Source organism: Garra rufa, chromosome 19, assembly GCF_049309525.1.
Source record: "Garra rufa chromosome 19, GarRuf1.0, whole genome shotgun sequence".
Lineage (NCBI taxonomy): Eukaryota > Metazoa > Chordata > Actinopteri > Cypriniformes > Cyprinidae > Garra > Garra rufa.
Genome location: NC_133379.1, coordinates 14,208,112 through 14,228,225, shown reverse-complemented (window position 1 = coordinate 14,228,225; position 20,114 = coordinate 14,208,112). Strand labels below are relative to the sequence as shown.

The 20,114-nt window shown below is 35.1% G+C and overlaps 1 protein-coding gene across 4 annotated transcripts in view; it reads right to left on the bottom strand.

Moving 5' to 3' along the window:
- Window positions 1-6,601: 6,601 nt before the first annotated feature.
- gabrg2 (gamma-aminobutyric acid type A receptor subunit gamma2) overlaps window positions 6,602-20,114 on the bottom strand; it is a 73,454-nt gene continuing 59,941 nt past the window's right edge. Inside the window, exons 7-10 of one of the 4 annotated variants that reach the window (XM_073824103.1) lie at window positions 17,903-18,055; window positions 15,964-16,169; window positions 14,417-14,440; window positions 6,602-11,024 (exon numbers count right to left, since the gene is read on the bottom strand). In XM_073824103.1, coding sequence (XP_073680204.1) covers window positions 10,743-11,024; window positions 14,417-14,440; window positions 15,964-16,169; window positions 17,903-18,055 — 665 coding nt within the window. In that variant the 3' untranslated portion in view covers window positions 6,602-10,742. The remainder of the gene's footprint in view (window positions 11,025-14,416; window positions 14,441-15,963; window positions 16,170-17,902; window positions 18,056-20,114) is intronic. The other 3 variants (XM_073824104.1, XM_073824105.1, XM_073824106.1) reach the window with 3 other exon arrangements.

Below are 20,114 nucleotides of genomic sequence, written 5' to 3'. Positions count from 1 at the left end.
CCTGTGTTGTACCCACCAAAAGCAAGTACTCTCTTAAAAATAAAGGTGCTTTAAAAGGTTCTTCACAGCGATGCCATAGAAGAACCTTTTTTGGTTCCACAAAGAACCATCCAGTCAAAGGTTCTTTAAAGAACCATCTCTTTCTTACTTTTTTATAATCTGAAGAACCTTCTTTCACCACAAAGAACCTTTTGTGAAACAGAAAGGTTCTTCAGATGTTAAAGGATCTTTATGGAACCATTTAGATAGAAAAGGTTCTTTTATGGCATCGTGAAGCACCTTTATTTTTAAGAGTGTATATTGGATGTATGCCACTGAGATGAATGTAAATCTTAACGGCCAGTCTGGGCTACCTTGTGCAGCCTTTCCTGCTCAGATAAATCAAATGACAAAAGGGAAAAGGCCTGCAGAATGACAGGTTCATTGTTAACCAATCAAGACCTCTAAATTTGCCCCCAAAAGGGTTGTTTCTAAAGCCAGAATGTGCAGAATTTCATTTCTGAAAAAGAAGTTTATTCAAGTGTGCTTTTCAAAACACAAGTGAAGAAGAAACCGAAACAACAGATGCTTCCACATGTAATCTAACACAATCGTCAGACATAAAACCATAGATATGGAAAACTGTGAAACGTTATGGAATAAAATGTCCACCCATGAAGAGGTAATAATGACTGTCAAGCTTTGGGTGTTGATCAACTCCATCTAGGTTTGGATTATCATCAATAGTCTTTTTTTTAGCTTTTTGTTCAATTTTTTGTTTATTTTATTTATTTATTTTTTTATTCATGAAACTTACCCACATTCAAGTGTTTATAAAAAAGAGCATGAACCCAGAATAAAATGTTTTTGTTTACAAGCAGATACTCTGTTCTGTCTTTTGATGTTTTGAATGTTCAGATATTCACATAACAAAATATATACAAATTAATACCTAAATAGGGACATAGTAGTATACTTAAAATATAATATATAGTGCACTTAAAGAAAACTTAGGAGTATACTTGCAATATAAAACAACCAAACTAGTAGTTTACTGAGAACATACTTCAAAGTGTACTAAAAATGCATAAAAAGTATTTAATTAGTCAACTATCAGTATACCTATACGTTTGCCTTTAGTACAAACTGAAAACATAGATGTAAACTAGTTGTGTACTCAAAGTTTACTGCTGTTATACTTAAAATTATACTTTTATTTACTAGAAAGTGGGCCAATTTAGTCCCAAGGAGTATTGAAATAGTACACTTAAAAGTATACTGACATTTACTACATACAGTATACTTAAAAATATACTTGAACTTCACTTCAGTATACTTAATGAAATAAACTTGAAGTATGCTTCTGTTTGGTAATGGTACACTAAATATGGAAAGGTATTTGTTGTTGAATGAATAGGAGGAGAAAACGTGAAAAAGTGATAAACAGCTGTGTTTATTTTAGACATTTTGATCAATTTAGTTGAACTGTTCAAATGAACCGATGAAAAATTGTTGTGGAGAGTGTTTGATTATTCCCTCATGTAGTGCTTTGTCACACTACACCGCTATTTGTTGGTAAAAGTAATTTATTACTGAACAGAGTTCAGTGTTACTGTCATGTTTCTGAAAAATGTACTTACAGTGAGTTAGTAGCACTGCTATGTTTATCCACTTGGTGGAGCAAATCTGCTGTGCATCGCCGGAATGACCTTGGTGACTTATTTGCTGTTGTTTTTTTCAGCTGTAGTTTCCAATACTGTTGAATGACAGAGCATGTCCTGCTGCAATGGATGAGAGCTGTCTAAAAACTGACGTTGATCAATGTGATAGAATTATGGTCAAACTTCAGCAGAATTTATGCTGTCATGTTGTCTCTCATAAATCATCATTTTCTGATTGAATGAAATTCAAAAACCAAGACAACATTTAATCAAATTACCGTTTCTTTTTTTTTTTAAGTGAAGCAAAGGAAGGGCACTGTTTTCATGTATTCTCAGCTTTGCCTCGCAGCAAGTGTGTTTAGTCGTGTTCCTGTAGAGAGCAGTAAGAGGAAGGCGGTTGTCATCTGATCCGGCCTCCTTACCCACCGCTGACAAGCCCTGACAGTCAAATCCGCAGAATGTGGAAGAGGTGTTTTAAAATTCTTCTCAAGTCAACAGCCAGTGGGCCAAAAAATGTTGCAAGCCGAGTGATAATCACTCAAGGTCACAGGCGTTTTGGATGAATTATAGAACAGGCTGTAAAAAATGGGTGTGGGAAACTGTTTAACATGGATGGGGAACACTACATTTTGATGAGAGGTTAGAGCTGGAATCTCTTGAGGATATTATCACATCAGATACTGCTGTGTCAACCTGATTTATATTGATATATAGGATTGGTCATGCTCATCAGAATAGTCCTTAGGGCTGCATTTTGAATTTGAAGAAGGTGATTTAAAGTTGACAGGCCTTTGCATTTAAATTTAAATGTTTCTTTTGGATGTGCATGAGGATGCAAATGAACCACAGTGTTTCATAATAATTGTATTAACAGAAAAATTGCTTGTAAAAGGGAGTGAAGGTGTGCCATGTATACAACTAATTCAATTCAAGGTATAGTCCACAGTAAATGAAAAAGGTAATCATTTTTTTGGCAAAAAAAATGCTTTTCTTACTTATATTTTCTGTCTTGTTTCTAGCCAAAATTTCTAAAAATTCTTAAATCAAAAAGGAATTTCTAGACAAGTAATTTTTTTTTCTTGTTTTCAGAAAAAACAAGTCAAAATTAAGTGAGTTTGTGCTTAGAACAAGCAAAAAAAATCTTATTTCAAACAGAAAACAAGATTATTTTTCTGACCCAATTGGCAGATTATTTTGCTTGTTTCGAGCAAAAGCGCACCTACTTTTGACTTGTTTTTCTGAAAACAAGAAAATAATTTTTACTAATCTAGAAAATCCTTCTTGATTTAAGAATTTTTAGATATTTTGGCTGGAAACAAGACAAAGAATCTAAGTAAGAAAAGCATTTTTTTGCAGTGTCACTAATTTGTTCCAAACCTGTATGCATTTCTTTCTCCTCTAGAAACACAAAAGAAGACATTTTAACAATACTGGAACCTACTGACTTAAGCTGTACACTGCTGCTCAAAAGTTTTTATGTTTAAAAAATAAAGTCTCTCATGTGCATCAAAGTTCCATTTATTTGATCAAAAATACATAAAAAGTAATATTATGCAATATTATTGCAATTCAAAAGAACTTTTTTTTTTATATACTTTAAAATATAATTTATTTCTGTGATGCAAAGCTAAGTTTTCATCAGCCATTACTCCAGAAATCTTTCTAATATGCTGATTTATTACTTTTATTATCAATGTTGATATTTTTTTGGAATCTGTGATACTCTTTTCAGGATTCTTTGCTGAATAAAAAGTAAAAAATAACAGCATTTATTCAAATAATAATATAAGTCTTTACCCTCACTTTTTATCCATTTAACACACCCTTGCTGAATAAATGTATTAATTTCTTTCAAAGAGAGAAAGAAAGAAAACATTTACTGAGACTAAACATTAAACAAAGTGTTTATTGTTACAAAAGTTTTCTATTTAGACTAAATGCTGTTCTTTTTTAACATTCTATTCATCAAAGAATCCTGAAAAACTATCACAAGTTCCAGAACAAATATTAAGCAGCACAACTGTTTTCAAAACTGATAATAAATCAGCATATTAGAATGATTTCTGAAGGATCATGTGACACTGAAAATTCAGTTTTGCATCACAGGATTAATTTATATTTTAAAGTATATTAAAATAGAAAACCACTATTTTAAATTGCATTAACATTTTACAATATTACATTTTTTTTCTGTATTTTTAATCAAACAAATTAAATTGATGAGCAGAAAAGTCTCCTTTAAAAAGCATTAAAAATCTTACTGATCCCAAACTTTTGAGTGGCAGTGTACGTGTAACTATGTGTATACTGCAAAAAAAAAAAAAGGTATAGATATTTTGACTAAAAAAAGACAAATATACTAAGTAGGATAAGCCTGTTTTTGCAGTGTAAAGATTGACTTTTAGATATCAGGTGGGAAAGTTGCTCACTTTTCCTTTATAGAAACTGGGACAAACATGACCAAAGTGGACTTACTTAAAATTCTGACAAGACATTGACTGGAAACAGCAGGTTCACACACACAACTCTCTCTCCGCCAGTCGGGATACTCTTAAAGGTACAGTTGACCTAAAAATGACTTTCTTTATGTCTCTCTCTTCACGGTTGGCCATTAAAACTCTATTTCCCACTGAAGGTTGCTAAAGGTGAACCTCTGACCCTCCGGTTATAGAATTTGTCTTGTTGTGTCTGTTCCTTGAGAATGTGTTTCTGGGCAATTTCTGCAGTTGTGCCCAGAAGTCATGGTTTCAATCATCTAAAGAAGACATGCTGAAACATGATGTCTATCGACGGCCTCGGGATACGCTCCCGTCCTCCAGTCCTTCCATTTACAGTAAAATCGTAACTGAATGTCTTCAAACTAGTTCTTAGTGATTTTACTTTCAAAGTTCGCATTTGACTTTGAATGTGTTAGGTTTGAAGTCATTTCAAAAGCTCAACATTTGAAAGTTTTCAAGGCCATGCAGTCTCTCAGATAGACAGATGAATTGCTATGTGGTTGCTATTCTGGGATGCGTTTTCCTAAAGCATTTTTAGGCAACTATGATCGCAAGTTCCATTGAACAACAGTCGCATTTGGGAAATGCACCCCTGGTTGTTTTTTAGGATGTTGCAAAGGAGTTTTTGCCCTTCACTTGCTTGGTGATTAAAGTGTCTCTTACTAAAAAGAAGTATACTTCAAGTTTATTTTATTAAGTATACTTAAGCAGGGAGCGTTGCTAGACCTTAATCTCTACGGGGGCACAGGCCCCCCATTACTCATATCACTTTTCTTTTTTGAAAGCCATTGCACGTACAACACAATTAACTAAACAAACTTGTGTAACCCATTCCTACACTGCAACAAGCACTGTAAGTAAATGTGTACATTAATGCTTTATGAAGATATTTATTTAAGCATCTTTATCATACTTCACATAAAGATTCTCAAAATTTTTAAGGCAATTAATGCAGTGCGGCTTACAGGTGCGTATCAGGCCGCATTCGAGCACTGGTTTCGTCATTTTTTGCATGCTGACACTTCTGCTTGAAGGGCTGCGCGACGTGCGCATTGCAGTTAAATACACAGACGCGTGGGCATGGATATCTGTGTGCATGGGCCAGTTTGTCTGTGGTTAAACTGCGTTGCTTTTAGAAGCATTAATGCAGTTGTTGCATATAGACTAATGTCTTTATTTCGGGATTATCAAAGTAAATTATAACTCAAACATGAGATTTTACTGGGGCACAGCAGATTTTTACTGGGGCACATGCTCCAGGAAAAAGGGTCTAGCGACGCCCATGTACTTAAGTAATGTTCAAGTATACTTTGAAGTATACTTTATGTAGTAAGTATACAAATATTAGTGTACTAGTAGTATACTTTTAAGTGTACTATTTCAGTACTCCTTGGGACTAAATTGCCCCACTTTCTAGTATATAAAAGTATACTTTTAAGTATACTTAAAGTATAACAGTAGTGAACTTTGAGTACTCAACTAGTTCACATCTATGTTTTCAGTTTGTACTGCAAGTATACTAAAAGTGAATTTATAGGTATACTGATAGTTGACTAATTAAATACTTTTGTATGCATTTTTAGTGCACGTTGAAGTATAGTCTCAGTAAACTACTAGTTTAGTAGTTTTATACTGCAAGTATACTCGTAAGTTTTCTTTAACTTAACTGTACATTATACTTTAAGTATACTACTATGTCCCTATTTATGTATTAATTTGTATATATTTTGTTATATGAATATCTGAACATACAAAACATCAAAAGAAAAAACAGGGGATCTGCTTGTAAACATTTTTTTCTAGGTTCATGCATTCTTTTTTTACAAACACTTCAATGTGGGTAAGTTTCATAAAAATAAATAAATAATGTTTTGAAAAAAAAAAAGGTAAAAAAAGACTATTGATGATAATCAAAATGTAGATGGAGTCGATCAACACCCCAAAGCTTGACAGACATTATTACCTCTTCATGGGTCGACATTTTATTCCATAACGTTACACAGTTTTCCATATCTATGGTTTTATGTCTGACGATTGTGTTAGATTACATGTGGAAGCATCTGTTGTTTCGGTTTCTTCTTCACTTGTGTTTTGGAAATTCTGTAAAGAAGATGTATACTTTCCTATTTTTGTCTTATGTATTGAATTTTTGTATTTTTATGTCAAAATACTATTAGATTATTTTTCAGTAACAGCAAGCAATTCTTTAGTTATTTACTCAACACTGCATTTATTTACACACAAATGATCTGACTACAATCACCAATGTCTCTCTTAAATTTAAATATCTTTCCCCTGCTTTCCATGGGTGTCAGAAAAAATAAAGTTGACATCTGTGAATCTTGTGCATTCCATAATGTGCCTTATTTACACACTAGGAATGTTTTGTTAATTTGCACCATTATAAATATTTTAGTGGCATATAGTCACAATAATCTCATTTAAGAAATATATCCATACACCTTATAAATGCAATATTTTATTGAAAAATTCCACAGCTCTGTGCTTTTCCTTTATGAAAAGGATTTCAGTACATATAAGTATATAATGCAAACCCTTACATGAAATCATCAGTGTCCTCGTAGTACACTACTCAATAAATATATAGATATGCTGAACAGCTGAGAGCTTATTTTCAATCTTTTTTGCAGCTTGTCTTTACTGCTATAGAAGCATGGTAAATGATTTAGTGTTTCCCACAGGCAATAAAGTATGTAACAATATTTATTATTTACAAGTGCTCTTCACAAATGTCGTATTTGTTACTAAAACACTTTCAGTTTGTGAGATTTATCCATTTATACATATGGTTATATTTGTGCAATCGAGTAAAAAAAAAAAAATCAAAATATCATTGAGGATGGGACATCTTGAACAATGCTTTATCCATACGAATGTGTTTTTGTGCAAACCCAAACAATCAACTGCTGCTTAAGTGAAATTATACAATAGAAAACCTTTGAACAATTTAGATGATGTTTGGAAGATACAATTAGCAATAAAGCTCACATATTTTTACAGTTATTGTACTTAACAAACAAGATTAAAGAAAAAGATACCACATTAGATCAAATTAAGGACAAGGTAAATTTACTTGAGAAACAAAATTGCATAATGTAATAAAACTCAATGTTTTCATTGTTTTAAGCATGAATATAACAATCTCCATTGAGGTTTACACAAGGGAAAAAAGGGGTTAAAATCAAGATATATTCTTCAGAAACAAGTCATATTTTCTTAAACAATTTTGCTTCTCAAATAAATCTCTTTTTACCTGGAAACAAGACTACAATTCTGATAAAGAAAAAGATTTAAATGTAGGAGGCATGTCAGTAATGTCAATAAGCAACCAAATGCAGAAAAGATTTCATTAAAACACACAAAACCCAATTGCCAGAAAGTGCAGAAAATGTCTTGAACATGATTTGTGATGCTCTGAACCTTCAAAAAAAGTTTGTTTTAATCCAAATCTAAGTTTGTAGAGTTTAAGCACTGCACAAATGCTTTTCTTACTTAGATTTTTTTTTTGTCTTGTTTCCAGGCAAAAAATTCTTAAATCAAGAAGAATTTTCTAGTTTTCTGAAAAAACTAGGTCAAAATTAAGTGTGTTTTTGATTGAAACAAGCAAAATAATCTGCCAATAGGGTAAGAAAAATAATCTTGTTTTCTGTTTGAAATAAGATTTGTTTTGCTTACCCCATTGGCAGATTATTTAGCTAGTTCTAAGCAAAAACTCACTTAATTTTGACTTTTGTTTTTCTGAAAATGACAGTTATTCTAGAAAATCTTCTTGATTTAAGAAGTTTAAGATATTTTGGCTGGAAACAAGTGCAAAAAATAGCAAGAAAAGCATTTTTTGCAGTGAACTAAAATCTAAATTGTCATGTTTATGTCATGATTTTCATCATAAGTTTTGTAGTAAATAGTTGTTCATTCATTTTCCTAAACAGGCTCCTCTTGATGCAAGGTAATATTGTAATACACCTTTTAATAACCCTTCATTAAAAACAAAACAGCATAAAGCAATAGTGAGAACAAAAAAAAGTGCTAGTTAGCTTTATAAAAATCTATAGCGAGACTTATAGTGAGACTTTATTTCTGGCATAATACTATAGCCTTCTGACATTAATAGCACTGATTGGATGTATTTGATTGGGTATTTTAATACAATGCTGATAAAAGGGCTTTTAACTTCACTTAAGGTTGCACTTGACATGGAACTGGTAATTCTATGTTACATTAGTACTATGTCCAATTTACTATAACCGTATCCAGTGTTTCATAAAAAAAATAATTACATGGATAAAGCATTTCCGTCAGCTGTAAAAACAGGCAGCTTGCTGAAATAAGCTATTTAGATGATAGAATGCAAAATGGTTCATAGTTTGGCACTAAAACGATCTACATTCACACAGTTTCTATTGCTACTGTACCACATCCATCTCATCCTACAGTAAATAATAAACAGTACGTTATTCATGGCTAGGTGATATCTCTGGGGTGTGGCTGTTGATTTTCAGGGCCGACATCCAGAGTAAATACTCAAAAAAAAAAAAAAAAAGAAAAGAAACAAACTGAGCTTCGTTCCACAAATGTGATTATTATAGTGAAGGTGGCACACAAACAGCAAACTAATTCTACAAAGGGCTGATAGATAGAGTTGATATCATCTAGTTGACATCTAATTTCAATACGAGTATAAACTAATCAAAAATTAACCATGCTCACTTGTATGATGCAAAAATATCAAGATGCATACATAGCCACAAAATGCAAAACCGTACTGTATGCTGGTTTGTCCGGCTGGAAGGTTAATGCATAGGGATTGGAAATCAAACTCTGTACTGCTCTAGATTATGTATTACTGATGTGACCAGAGATATTTTGCTACTAAGCACTTTTTTGGAAGAAAAAACTAAAATATTGATTTGAACTGCAGCAGTGGAGAACAAAACGTTTTAAACGTCTGATTAAACCTTCACACTTTGGCACAAGTTTTGTCCACAGTGTTTTAGTTGCATTTGTTTTGGTGCTTTTTACTCTTTTTTTTTTTTCGGTGACAACGCTAGAGCAGCGATAACCGACACCAAATATAATAATATATTTACGAGCATAGTTATTTAACCTGGGGTGAGATTGGTTCAATTAAATAGAAAGTTGGTTGTGCTTGCATATGTTACATTTTATTAATGATAGCTTGTAATATGTTTCCCATGTATGCATGTCAATGCTCTGAAGAGAATAGATACTACATGCATGCATGTCATTTGCTAAATGCAACAAAACTGAAGCTGAGTAACACACACATTAACATATCCATCTACAGATTATTTACTAAATTCACTGAAAGGACTTAATGTATAAATGTATAGCATAGAGTGCAATGGTGACCCTCCTCCTACGTTTGAGCCCAATTTATTATTACAACATAATACATGAACAAAAAAATTAAAAAGCATATAGACATTTAGTTTGACAACATTCCATGTTTCTGCAAAATCTAAGACGGTGCTGGTAAACAAAACCTTTTTGTTTTATACCATCAAAAAAAAATAATGAGAACAATAATAAAATATGGTCAAATTTGAGTATGTCAGAACACTCACCCCGGCAACTTTCAGTTAAAACTGAAAGATGAGCAGGACTAACTGGTCCTTCTGGTTATTACTTAATCTGTGGGTATATATGCAAGAATGTAAAGGAGGCTCATACTGATTTCCAAAATGATGTGAAAAATTGAATACAGTACTTATTTTTTACATGTAACAATATCATTGTGCATTTACTGTATAAATGACTGACATCCAGTAATTGCAAGAAATGATGTAAAATGTAGCCTGAAGCTTTCCTGACCCTTTTTTGCCTTTTGTTAAATGATGTCAGTAGAAGACTTTTGCTCATTTTTGGCCTAAAAGGTGCATGCAGTATGATGTATATCACTACATTATACAGTTTTCATCTATTTACAACATTTGTACAGGCGACCGTACGTTTGACCAGCCGTGACCACACGTGAAAAACTGCAGGGTTACAAATGGCATAGAAACACTTCAATTTGTACATCTGCGCTTTAGAATGACAAATAATAAGAGCAAATGAGAGCAGATACAAACAAATTCTCTGACACATCAGTTCATATTTGATTGATTGCTTTTACCTCACATAGGCCTGACAGCCATGCATTTGAGAAGGTTCCCGAAATCTCTTTAGTGCTTACTCTTTAGGGGCTAAAAGGACATGTAGGCATGCAGCACTCGGATCTTCTGCTTTTTGCTCTACACGGTTCTGGAAATGATCTTACAGATGCAGGTTTTTACTGACTGCCCCTTCTGCTTTTTTTTCTTTTTCTTTTTTTTTGCTACAACGTTTGCTTTATGCACAAGATATACTTTCTAGAAAAAGATGTAAACATAGACAAACCAACAATTCACATAATACATAAATGCACAAATAAATAAAAATAAAATAACAGACTGGAAAAACAACAACAACACAACGCAACTTAAATGTTTTCAGTGGGTTCACGTTTCCAAGAAAGGGTCTTGCTGGAATCTGTAACATAAAATAAGGCCAGCCTATTTTTTTTGTTTGTTTTTTAAACATTTTAAAGATAGAGATAGGAAAACCAGTAAACTACGTTGAATAGACCAAACGCGGTAGGAAAGAAAATGCGCGCGTAAGAGTCTATCTTAGCGACACGGATGTGCAAACGGCCGTGTCGCCACGCTCCTGAGCGACAGTCCTCAAAGCAGCAGAAGAAGCTGGTGCAGTCCTTCCCGTCCAGACACTCGTAGCCGTACTCCTCGTCCCGCTCCTGCATGTGGGTGGCGTTGTTCATCTGGATGGCGGTGGCTGAGCGCGGGCGAATGTCCACAGTGGGGGCCTGCTTTTAGAAGAGAACACATAATCAGTTAGGGTCGCATCAGAGACACAGGACATCTCGACCGGGGGCTGCGCTCAAACGTCTGTTAGTGGGTACACTGCACCTAATATTGCAGGTAGAATGCATTAAATGATATGCAACTGCAATAGCTGGCTGTAAAACAGACTTCTTGCTTTATTACGTAAATACATTACATACACTACCACTCAAACGTTTGGGATCAGTAAGACTTGTAATGTTTTTTAAAGAAGTCTCTTATGCTCATCAAGGCTGCATTTATTTGATTAAAAATACAGAAAAAAAAATAATATTGCAAAATGTTATTACAACATAAAATGTTTTTTATTTTAATATACTTTGAAATATCATTTATTCCTGTGATGCAAAGCTGATACTCCAGTCTTAAGTGTTAGGTGATCCTTCAGAAATCATTCTAATATGTGACCCTGGACCACAAAACCAGTCTTAAGTCGCTGGGGTATATTTGTAGCAATAGCCAAAAATACATTGAATGGGTCAAAATTATAGATTTTTCTTTTATGCCAAAAATCATTAGGGTATTAAGTAAAGATCATGTTCCATGAAGATATTTTGTAAATTTTCTACCATAAATATATAAAAACTTGATTTTTGATTAGTAATATGCATTGCTAAGAACTTCATTTGGACAACTTTTGAGGCGATTTTCTCAATATTTAGATTTTTTTGCACCCTCAGATTGCAGGTTTTCAAATAGTTGTCTCTCGGCCAAACATTGTCCTATTTTAACAAACAATATATCAATTGAAAGCTTATTTACTCAGCTTTCATATGACGTAAGAATCTGAATTCCGACAAATTTACACTTATGACTGGTTTTGTGGTCCAGGGTCACATATGCTGATTTATTATTAGAATTATCAATGTTGGAAATGGTTGTGCTGCCAAATATTTTTTTGCAACCTGTGGTTTTTTTCTTCAGGATTCTTTGATGAATAGCAAGTTGACAGCGTTTATTCAAAAGATACATATTTTTAAACAATTTTTATTAATTTAACTCATCCTTGGTGAATAAAAGTATTAATTTCTTTAAAAAATTAGGAATAAAAATGACTGACCCCAAACTTTTGAACACTTTCTATTTTAAATAAATGCTGTTCTTTTTAACCTTCCATTAATCAAAGAGTCCTGAAAAAAGTATCAGAGGTTCCAAAAAATATTAAGCAGCACAACTGTTTCCAACACTGATAATAAATCAGCATATTAGAATGATTTCTGAAAGATGACTGAAAATTCAACTTTAATTACAGATATAAATTACATTTTAATGTATTTTAATACAGAAAAACATTGTTTGACATCATAATAATGTTTCACAATATAACATTTCTTTCATAGCCTTGATGAGCATAAGAAACTTCTTTAAAAAAAAACATTAAAATTTTCAAGCTTTTGAATGGCAGTGTATGTATTATGGCTGTTCATTGCACATTTATCTGTCTGTGTTTTATATGGTTGTGCAATGATTGTTTTACACTAGTATATATGTATCATGCAAAAATAAAAATAAAAAGCATAACTGCATCATTTACAGCAACGTTTCCCATGTGAGACCACATGGCTCTGTCTAGCATGGTACTATGTGTCAACATATACATATACTTTCAGTCTTGTATCTTGGCCAGTTACAGTCCTGAAATATGAGTTTAAATAGACACTTGAAATACACAAGACCTGCATGTAAATATTTCCCATTAAAACCAAGAGAAATAGGATCATTGGGACATATCCACATTTCTGGATTCACAATCATTTTGCCCAACACTGGAAGGGGGCTTCAAATCCCTTTGAAAAACGAAGCACAACCAGCTGTTCACGCTGGCTTCTCTGGGTGCACATTATGTAGCATTTAGGACAGAGCCACCTGAGGCTGTGCGGAAACGGGTCATGTGACTCGCTTCTCAAAGGGTTTCGCAGAAGCGTTTGGAAAGCACAAGAGCACAAATAGCCTGCCATGTGGAAAGAAACAAATACAGTGGAATTCGCAGCTTTAACTGAATGAAATACGACAACCTTCAAAGAGAAAGTGCCTCTCCTGTCTTACATTATTCATCTAAGTTTATGATTTTTTTTTTTTTAACTGTGGTTCTCAACTGGTGGGCTGCAACCCCAAATAGGTTGTACATCTGATAAATAAATACACTAAAATACATTTATTTCATGCTAAGTATGCTACAAATACATTTATATATTTATGTACTTAATAAAAATACCCTGCAATTGTACTTTCAGTATATACTAAATGGTATACTTAAAGTGTGCTAAATTGAAACAACTAATTTTGTGCTTAATGCACTTTAATTGTTCGGAAGTAGAGCTGAAGTCCAACTAAAGATATACTTGTGCTAAAGTGGGACTATTGCAAGCACTTTAAATATCTTGCATTTAAAGATCATACAATCTTCATTAACAATGACATTAATTAACACATTTTAGGCTTAATATTAAGGAATGTGCATTGTGCACAAGTAGTATTACAAATAAAGTTTCTTTATACTGTAATTTTTATATTTGAACTGTACTTAGCACGAAATAAATGTATTTTGAATATAGTACTTTTTTACTAGGGACATCATCTAAAAAACAACAACTACATAATCATATCCAATCTTCCGTTTGTTTGAAAATACTTTTCGGGGGGTTTTGTGCAAAATAATAATCTGATTTTGAACAGCCTACTACAAATTCATTACTAGAACAAAGAACAAATTCATGTGCATACTCACATATGCAATTGTGAATTTGACCAAATTTGTGTAAAAATATAAAAAAATTGGTCAAGTTACGAATCGGACCCATTGTAAAATTGAGGTCCTGAAGCAAAACTAGCTGAGAACCACTGGTATAATCTGGTATGCTAAATTACATATTGATCTAATTTCCTCTTTTCCAAATTCTTGAGAACTATCTTTTAATCCTTAATAGAAGCTAAATGTAGGCCTGTGCCCTCACGCACATTGACTTTTGAAAGATAACTATGGCTAAATCTGCCAAAGCCATCAGGCTCATGCTCTTTAATTGGGATTAAGCTAATCAGTGTGGTTGTCTATTTCAAGCTGTTAAGGCTCTGCTGACTATTTCTGTCAGGTTTAAAGCCTCATATACAAACACGCAGAGAAGGAGAAAGGCGGACGCTTTTTAATTAAAAGAATGATGCAAGTATCTCAGCCATTGCTGTTGTTTTATTGCATTAAAGTAAAATAAGAGTCTGTGTGCTGGCCCCACTGCCTTTCACGGCACAGTGCTTAACTTTCTAGATGTTAGTGCAGTGAGTCTAAAGACCAGACACAAGAGCAGTGTGGTTGCACAGAATGCAGAAACATGCATGATTAGTAAACTTTTCATGAGCAATATACCTTTGAGGAAAAGAGCCGCAGGAGCTTTTGTCCACACAGGAAACAAAAAAATATTAGAAATTGAAAAGAAGAAAACAAACAAGTACAAACAAACCAACAACAACAGAAAACATAAAACAGACATACGGTATAATGCAAAAAAAGACTCTGAAAGTGGAAAGAGAACAAATTACTGCAACCTCACACATATACAGAGACACAGAGGAAGGCGGTGCAAGGCAGCATATATTAACAGGTTCACAGCATGTCGTCAAATACAGAATAGAATGACTGCTCATTCCTAAGGAGAACACATCCTTCAAAAACATGGCTCATCCTGTCAGATTTTACAGCTCGGAAACTGACATTTGATTACCTACTTAAAGTACCAATCTCTAATCTTATAAGGGCATGTGTGTAGCAAACAATTTTTTACCAAAGAACAAAAGAAGAGCATAATCATCTAAGGGACTTGTGACTGGTGCTCTTCAACTCCACAGAGATCAAAACGCTTCTTCAGCAAAAGCTTCTTGCCATTTTATTTGAAGAGTTCTACTTCAGAGCGTGCCTTTGACTGGGAAGCAAACTGTCGAATGTGGTTTGAAAATCATTACTCATTAATCTGCCTGACATTTTAAACCCCCAAAATCAAATAAGACATTTCTGGCACCCCTTTAATCATCGGAAAGTGGAACGACCCCATTTGCTGAGATCAGCCCTCCTCAAGCTGCGGATATGAGCACCATGCTGAGATGAAAATCTAAGGCTGCACTTCAAACCTGCTGCTGAAATGATTCAGATTAAGGACATCACTGCTCAGTGACACTGTTTGACAGAGGTGGTCCACGTTGGCAAATCTGACCACAAAAAAGGTTCTAGCATGTACACTATGTTCCAAAACCTAGTGAGCTGTTTCACTGTATACCGCCTACACAGGCGTAATGGAAACTCATTAGTGACTGATTAGAAATGCTCTTCATGGAGAACAACTAACGATCATGAAGCACACAAGACTCATCGAGCACACAAAGTGGATTCCTACAGAGTTAACAATAAAGCCTTAATTGCTAAGCTAACAACACAAAACTGTAGTAAGCACATGTAATTCACATGCCTGCTGAACACAAGCCAGCTTTTGGGGCAGATTTATTTCACTCCAAAACTAATTTTACAAATTTAAACAAATTTTTAAAATATTTTTTCATCTAACTTTTGACTGGTACATTTATAAATATTTACACTACCATTTTTGTCTCTACACTGAACTCAAAGTAATCGTTTCTGGGATTGTCCTGTCCAGAAGTGAGGCTGCCTTAGAATTTCACCAAAGAGAGGTATCATCTTCACATTGGGAGCACACTAAGCCTAGCAATGCTGGCTAGGCAGCTTACTAACTTGTGGAAGAGTGTAATTATATGGAGTACTTAACCTTGGATAGACTTAAAAGATAGCAAATAATCCCTGACCCTAAAAAACCTAACAATTCTAGTTCTCACATAGGCTAATCTTTAAAATACTAGTAGTTAATACACTTTGATAATGTGAATTGTTTTAGGAAGTGTACTCACAGGATTTTTCTTCTTCTTGTCTTTGTTTTTGCTGGGCTTGCGGTTGCTCACAAAGTAGTGGAGTGTTCCGTACTCAATCAAAGCGGCGAAAACAAAGATGAAGCACACCGATACAAAGAGGTCCATAGCCGTGACGTACGACACTTTGGGTAAGGACTTCCTAGCAATGGTACTCAAAGTGGTCATGGTAAGCACAGTTGTGATTCCTGGGGAACAAAGTAAATAATACACAGTTAAGAACATGGAGATTTCAATGTCTGTTGCATATGGATTACTAAGGTTATTTTTCTTTTACATAGCTAGTACTTGTTTGTGGTTTGGCTTTTAATTCCCAGTGAACAATGACAAGGCCAATATAATCACTTAAGAGTCAGAATAGTGCCAAAACCTGTATTGGGCCAGAGGAAGCAGATTTATCCTGAAGGGAAGTTCCCAAAGAGGGTTCCTCCAGAATTGACACAAGTCTTGAGATGTTCAAAATGGAGCCACCAGCTGGAGGCACACCTTATCCTGCTGGACTCTTCAAAGGGCTTCTGGGTGGAGGCTCACTGGCGTAAAGGCATACAACTTGGCTTTGGGCAACTCCTGTGCTAGTGCATCTGAGCCCAGCAGTGCTGGAGGTGAAAACCAGGACACTGAGTCATCTAGAGTGAACATATCCACATCTGCATTGTGAGCTTGTGTTCAGGCTCACAATCTGAGGATGAAGACTCCACTTCCTAGGCCTCTGACCTTCTCTTTTCCACAACTCTAAACTTGCTACAGTGGAGCTGAAACCCAGAAGTAAAAGAGTCCTCGCCCCTTGCTGAGATGGACAATTCACTAGGCACTATGAAACCCAAGATCTGGCCCACTTAAACTCCTCTGTGCCTAGTGGGAGGATTGGCAGATGTTGTAAAGCATGATGAATCACAGAGGCATGGTTGTGGACAAAGAGTCCATTGTCCCCTATGTGCCACTCACCAAATGGGTCCACAAGATATACCAGAGTCAGAGAAACCCAAGTAGCATCTCAACTGCTACCTACGTAGAACCTTCTGGATTACGAACATCAAGCAGGTCGTCCTGTGTGGTCCACACCCAAGAGCAACAGCAGCGGTGATTCCAGGCCATTGAGTTGAGGAAACGTCACCCATTTTCTCCACGCACAAGAATGACAAAACTGGCTTTATAATAACTGCTTGTGTTGCCCCCACCATGAGTTCTAAATTTGCCTTCTGGCAAGGACTCTTGAAGTCCCAAGATGAGTCAGGGATCTCGATTATGAGGTTAGACAAACAGATAAGAGGCTATTTACCTAGCTATTTAAATTGAGCAATTTAAAATGAACCCTGGAGTGTTGGTATGTCTCCTTATTGCCCCTGTTCAAACTCAAGGCAACCTTTCTTTGGAATCTTCAGGGCACCGACACCAACCACCTTAGCGCCTCATAGACAGAATTCTTAGGCCACACCCTGCATATGCAGGACACCAATGAGTTAATCACCTGTTGGTATTTGGCACTACAGCTCTTTCAGTTCAAGCTGGGCCACAAGATGGGGGAACAGATGGCAGTAGCAGACTACCTCTCCAGGAATGCTTACTTGCCTGAATAGGTAGGTATGTTTTTGTTTCAGCATAGCATATAATTTAGGATTCTCAATGGTAAAAGGTAAAAGGTCAGGAGTCACTACAGGAAAGCTAAAGCTAGACAAGTGGTTTTATAGGTAAGACAAGGTAAACAATTTTCCACTGGAGTAAGATAAAAGATAAAAATAAATTCAAGATAAATTCTCTTAATTATTGTTTTTAGTTTTACATATTATTTTTATTCTCAAGTAAATTTTAAGGACATTTAGATTTACTGTATATAAAAAGATAGAAAAATGTTTAGGAAAATAGGGATACTGTCACAAAACAAAGTTGGTTTATCATGTAGAATGTAAACAAAATGTCTTACCTAAAGAAGTTCTGGCTGGCACGGCATCCTTGTTGATCCAAAATGAAACCCAGGATAGAACAACAATCAAGGTACAAGGAATATATGTCTGGATGGTGAAATAACCCATTCTTCTGCTTAAGTCAAAGAAGACGGTAAGAACCACATAATCTCCTGCGGACAAAACAAAATTTCATATTATGAACAAATGCACACACCTACTAACTCATTATTACAGTTTTCGTTAAAAACATCTATTTTGTTTATAGATTACAGCCCAGCACAGTCTGGGCATTCTATTAACCAACTTCATTCTATTAACCAAGGGGTATCCTTGGTTGATGCTGAACAACAGTCACCATGTTTTGTTTTTAAATTTTAAGATCAGTCAGTCAAGTGTGCCCAAATGTTTTACTGGTAGGGTACCTTTGACTGAATGGAGGAAAAAACTGTTGGACACAGGAGCTGCTGTTTCTGTATTTCCAAGCAGCAGCATTTCCACCATAAATGAAAGGGCTCTTCGGCTCTCAAGCTGTTTTGGGCCAGGGGATCGTAGACTGGATTTAAACGACAATTTAAAGGACAGTTAAGCATTCATACTAAGTTGCAAGATTAGACCACTATTAGGTCTTCTTACAATAGACGTCTTCACACTGATACAGCACATTCCACACAGAAACACAACAGGAGGACATACAAACGCCAAGGTGTGAGTGGAGCTGAAATGTGTGGAGGACATGGGGTTGATTTCCAAGGTGACTCAACCCACCCTTAGGTGTATCAGGATGGTTGCAGTGCCCAAGTCCCAAGACAAGATCCAGCTCTAAATTAATATGACTTGTCTAAATAAGTGGGTTTGACAAGTAAGACCAGTTGCAGGACAGGCACACACAGTACTCAGGTTACTGATAAACTCCATTGTCAGTTGTGTCCAAATGGTTAAAGAGCTTGACTTGTAACACAAAGGTTGTGGGTTTGATTTCTTAGGTCCACCAGGAAATGTTTGTTGCTGGTGTTAATTACCAGCAGCCAATTTCTCAAAGAGACGTTTGGGAAGGAGGCCCCAGCAGACATGTGGGCATGTGAAGGTCTGTCAATTTGCCTCCTATGTCTCAAGTATTATCTGGAGATGGATCACAAGCCACTGCTGTGCACCAAAACACTTGATGATCTTCCACCACAAATGCTGCGGTTTTGACTGAAATTCACTTTCGACAAGCATGTACTGGGTACACAATTCGGAGCTCATTCAAGAGCTCATGTGAAGCACATATTCACAGAAGCAGAAAGGGATAATGAGAGTATGTTAAAGTGTTTGTGAATGCTGCAATTAAAAGCTATCCAGCTACAGAAGCAAGGTTTAATGTGATAAGAATCAGAAGGCTAAACTCATCCAGACTGGCCTGAAACAGAAGACCTTTCCGTGGCTGGAGACCTGTTGCTCAGGGGCCAAAGAGATTATGATTTCCCACCGCAAGGCAAGAAATCCCCCAAAGTATACACTAAGGACACCAAAGTATTGTCAATCCCAGGGATTGTGACTGTCAGTTTGTCTGGTGGTCAGGACTAACCTTGTGGGAAACTGCAGCACATTTTGACAGTGTAGGGCAGAGAGCAGAGAGGAGTTGTTGACCACTGCAATGCCAGAAAGACAATGGCAACAAGTGTGCACAGACTTGTTTCTCTAGGGGAATAATCCATATCTACTTGTTGAGGATTATTTTTCATGCTACCCCTTACCAAAAAGAAGTATACTTCAGGTTTATTTTATTAGGTATACTTAAGTAAATTTGAAGTATATTTTTTAGTATACTTTATGTAGTAAGTATACAAATATCAGTATAATAGTAGTATGCTTTTGAGTGCACTATTTCAGTACTCCTTGGGACTAAATAGGCCCACTTTCTAGTATATAAAAGTATACTTTAAGTATAACAGTAGTAAACTTTCAGTTTCTAGTTTACATCTGTGTTTTTAGTTTGTACTGCAAGTATACAAAAGTTACTTATAGGTATGCTGATAGTTTTCTAATTCATTTTTTATGCATATTTAGTTCACTTTTAAGTATAGTCTCAGTAAACTACTAGTTTATTAGTTTTATATCGCAAATATACTTGTATGTTTTCTTTAAGTGAACTTTACATCATACTTTAAGTATATTACTATGTCCCTATTTAGGTATTAATTTGTGTATATTTTGTTATATGAATACCTGAGCTTACAAAACATCAAA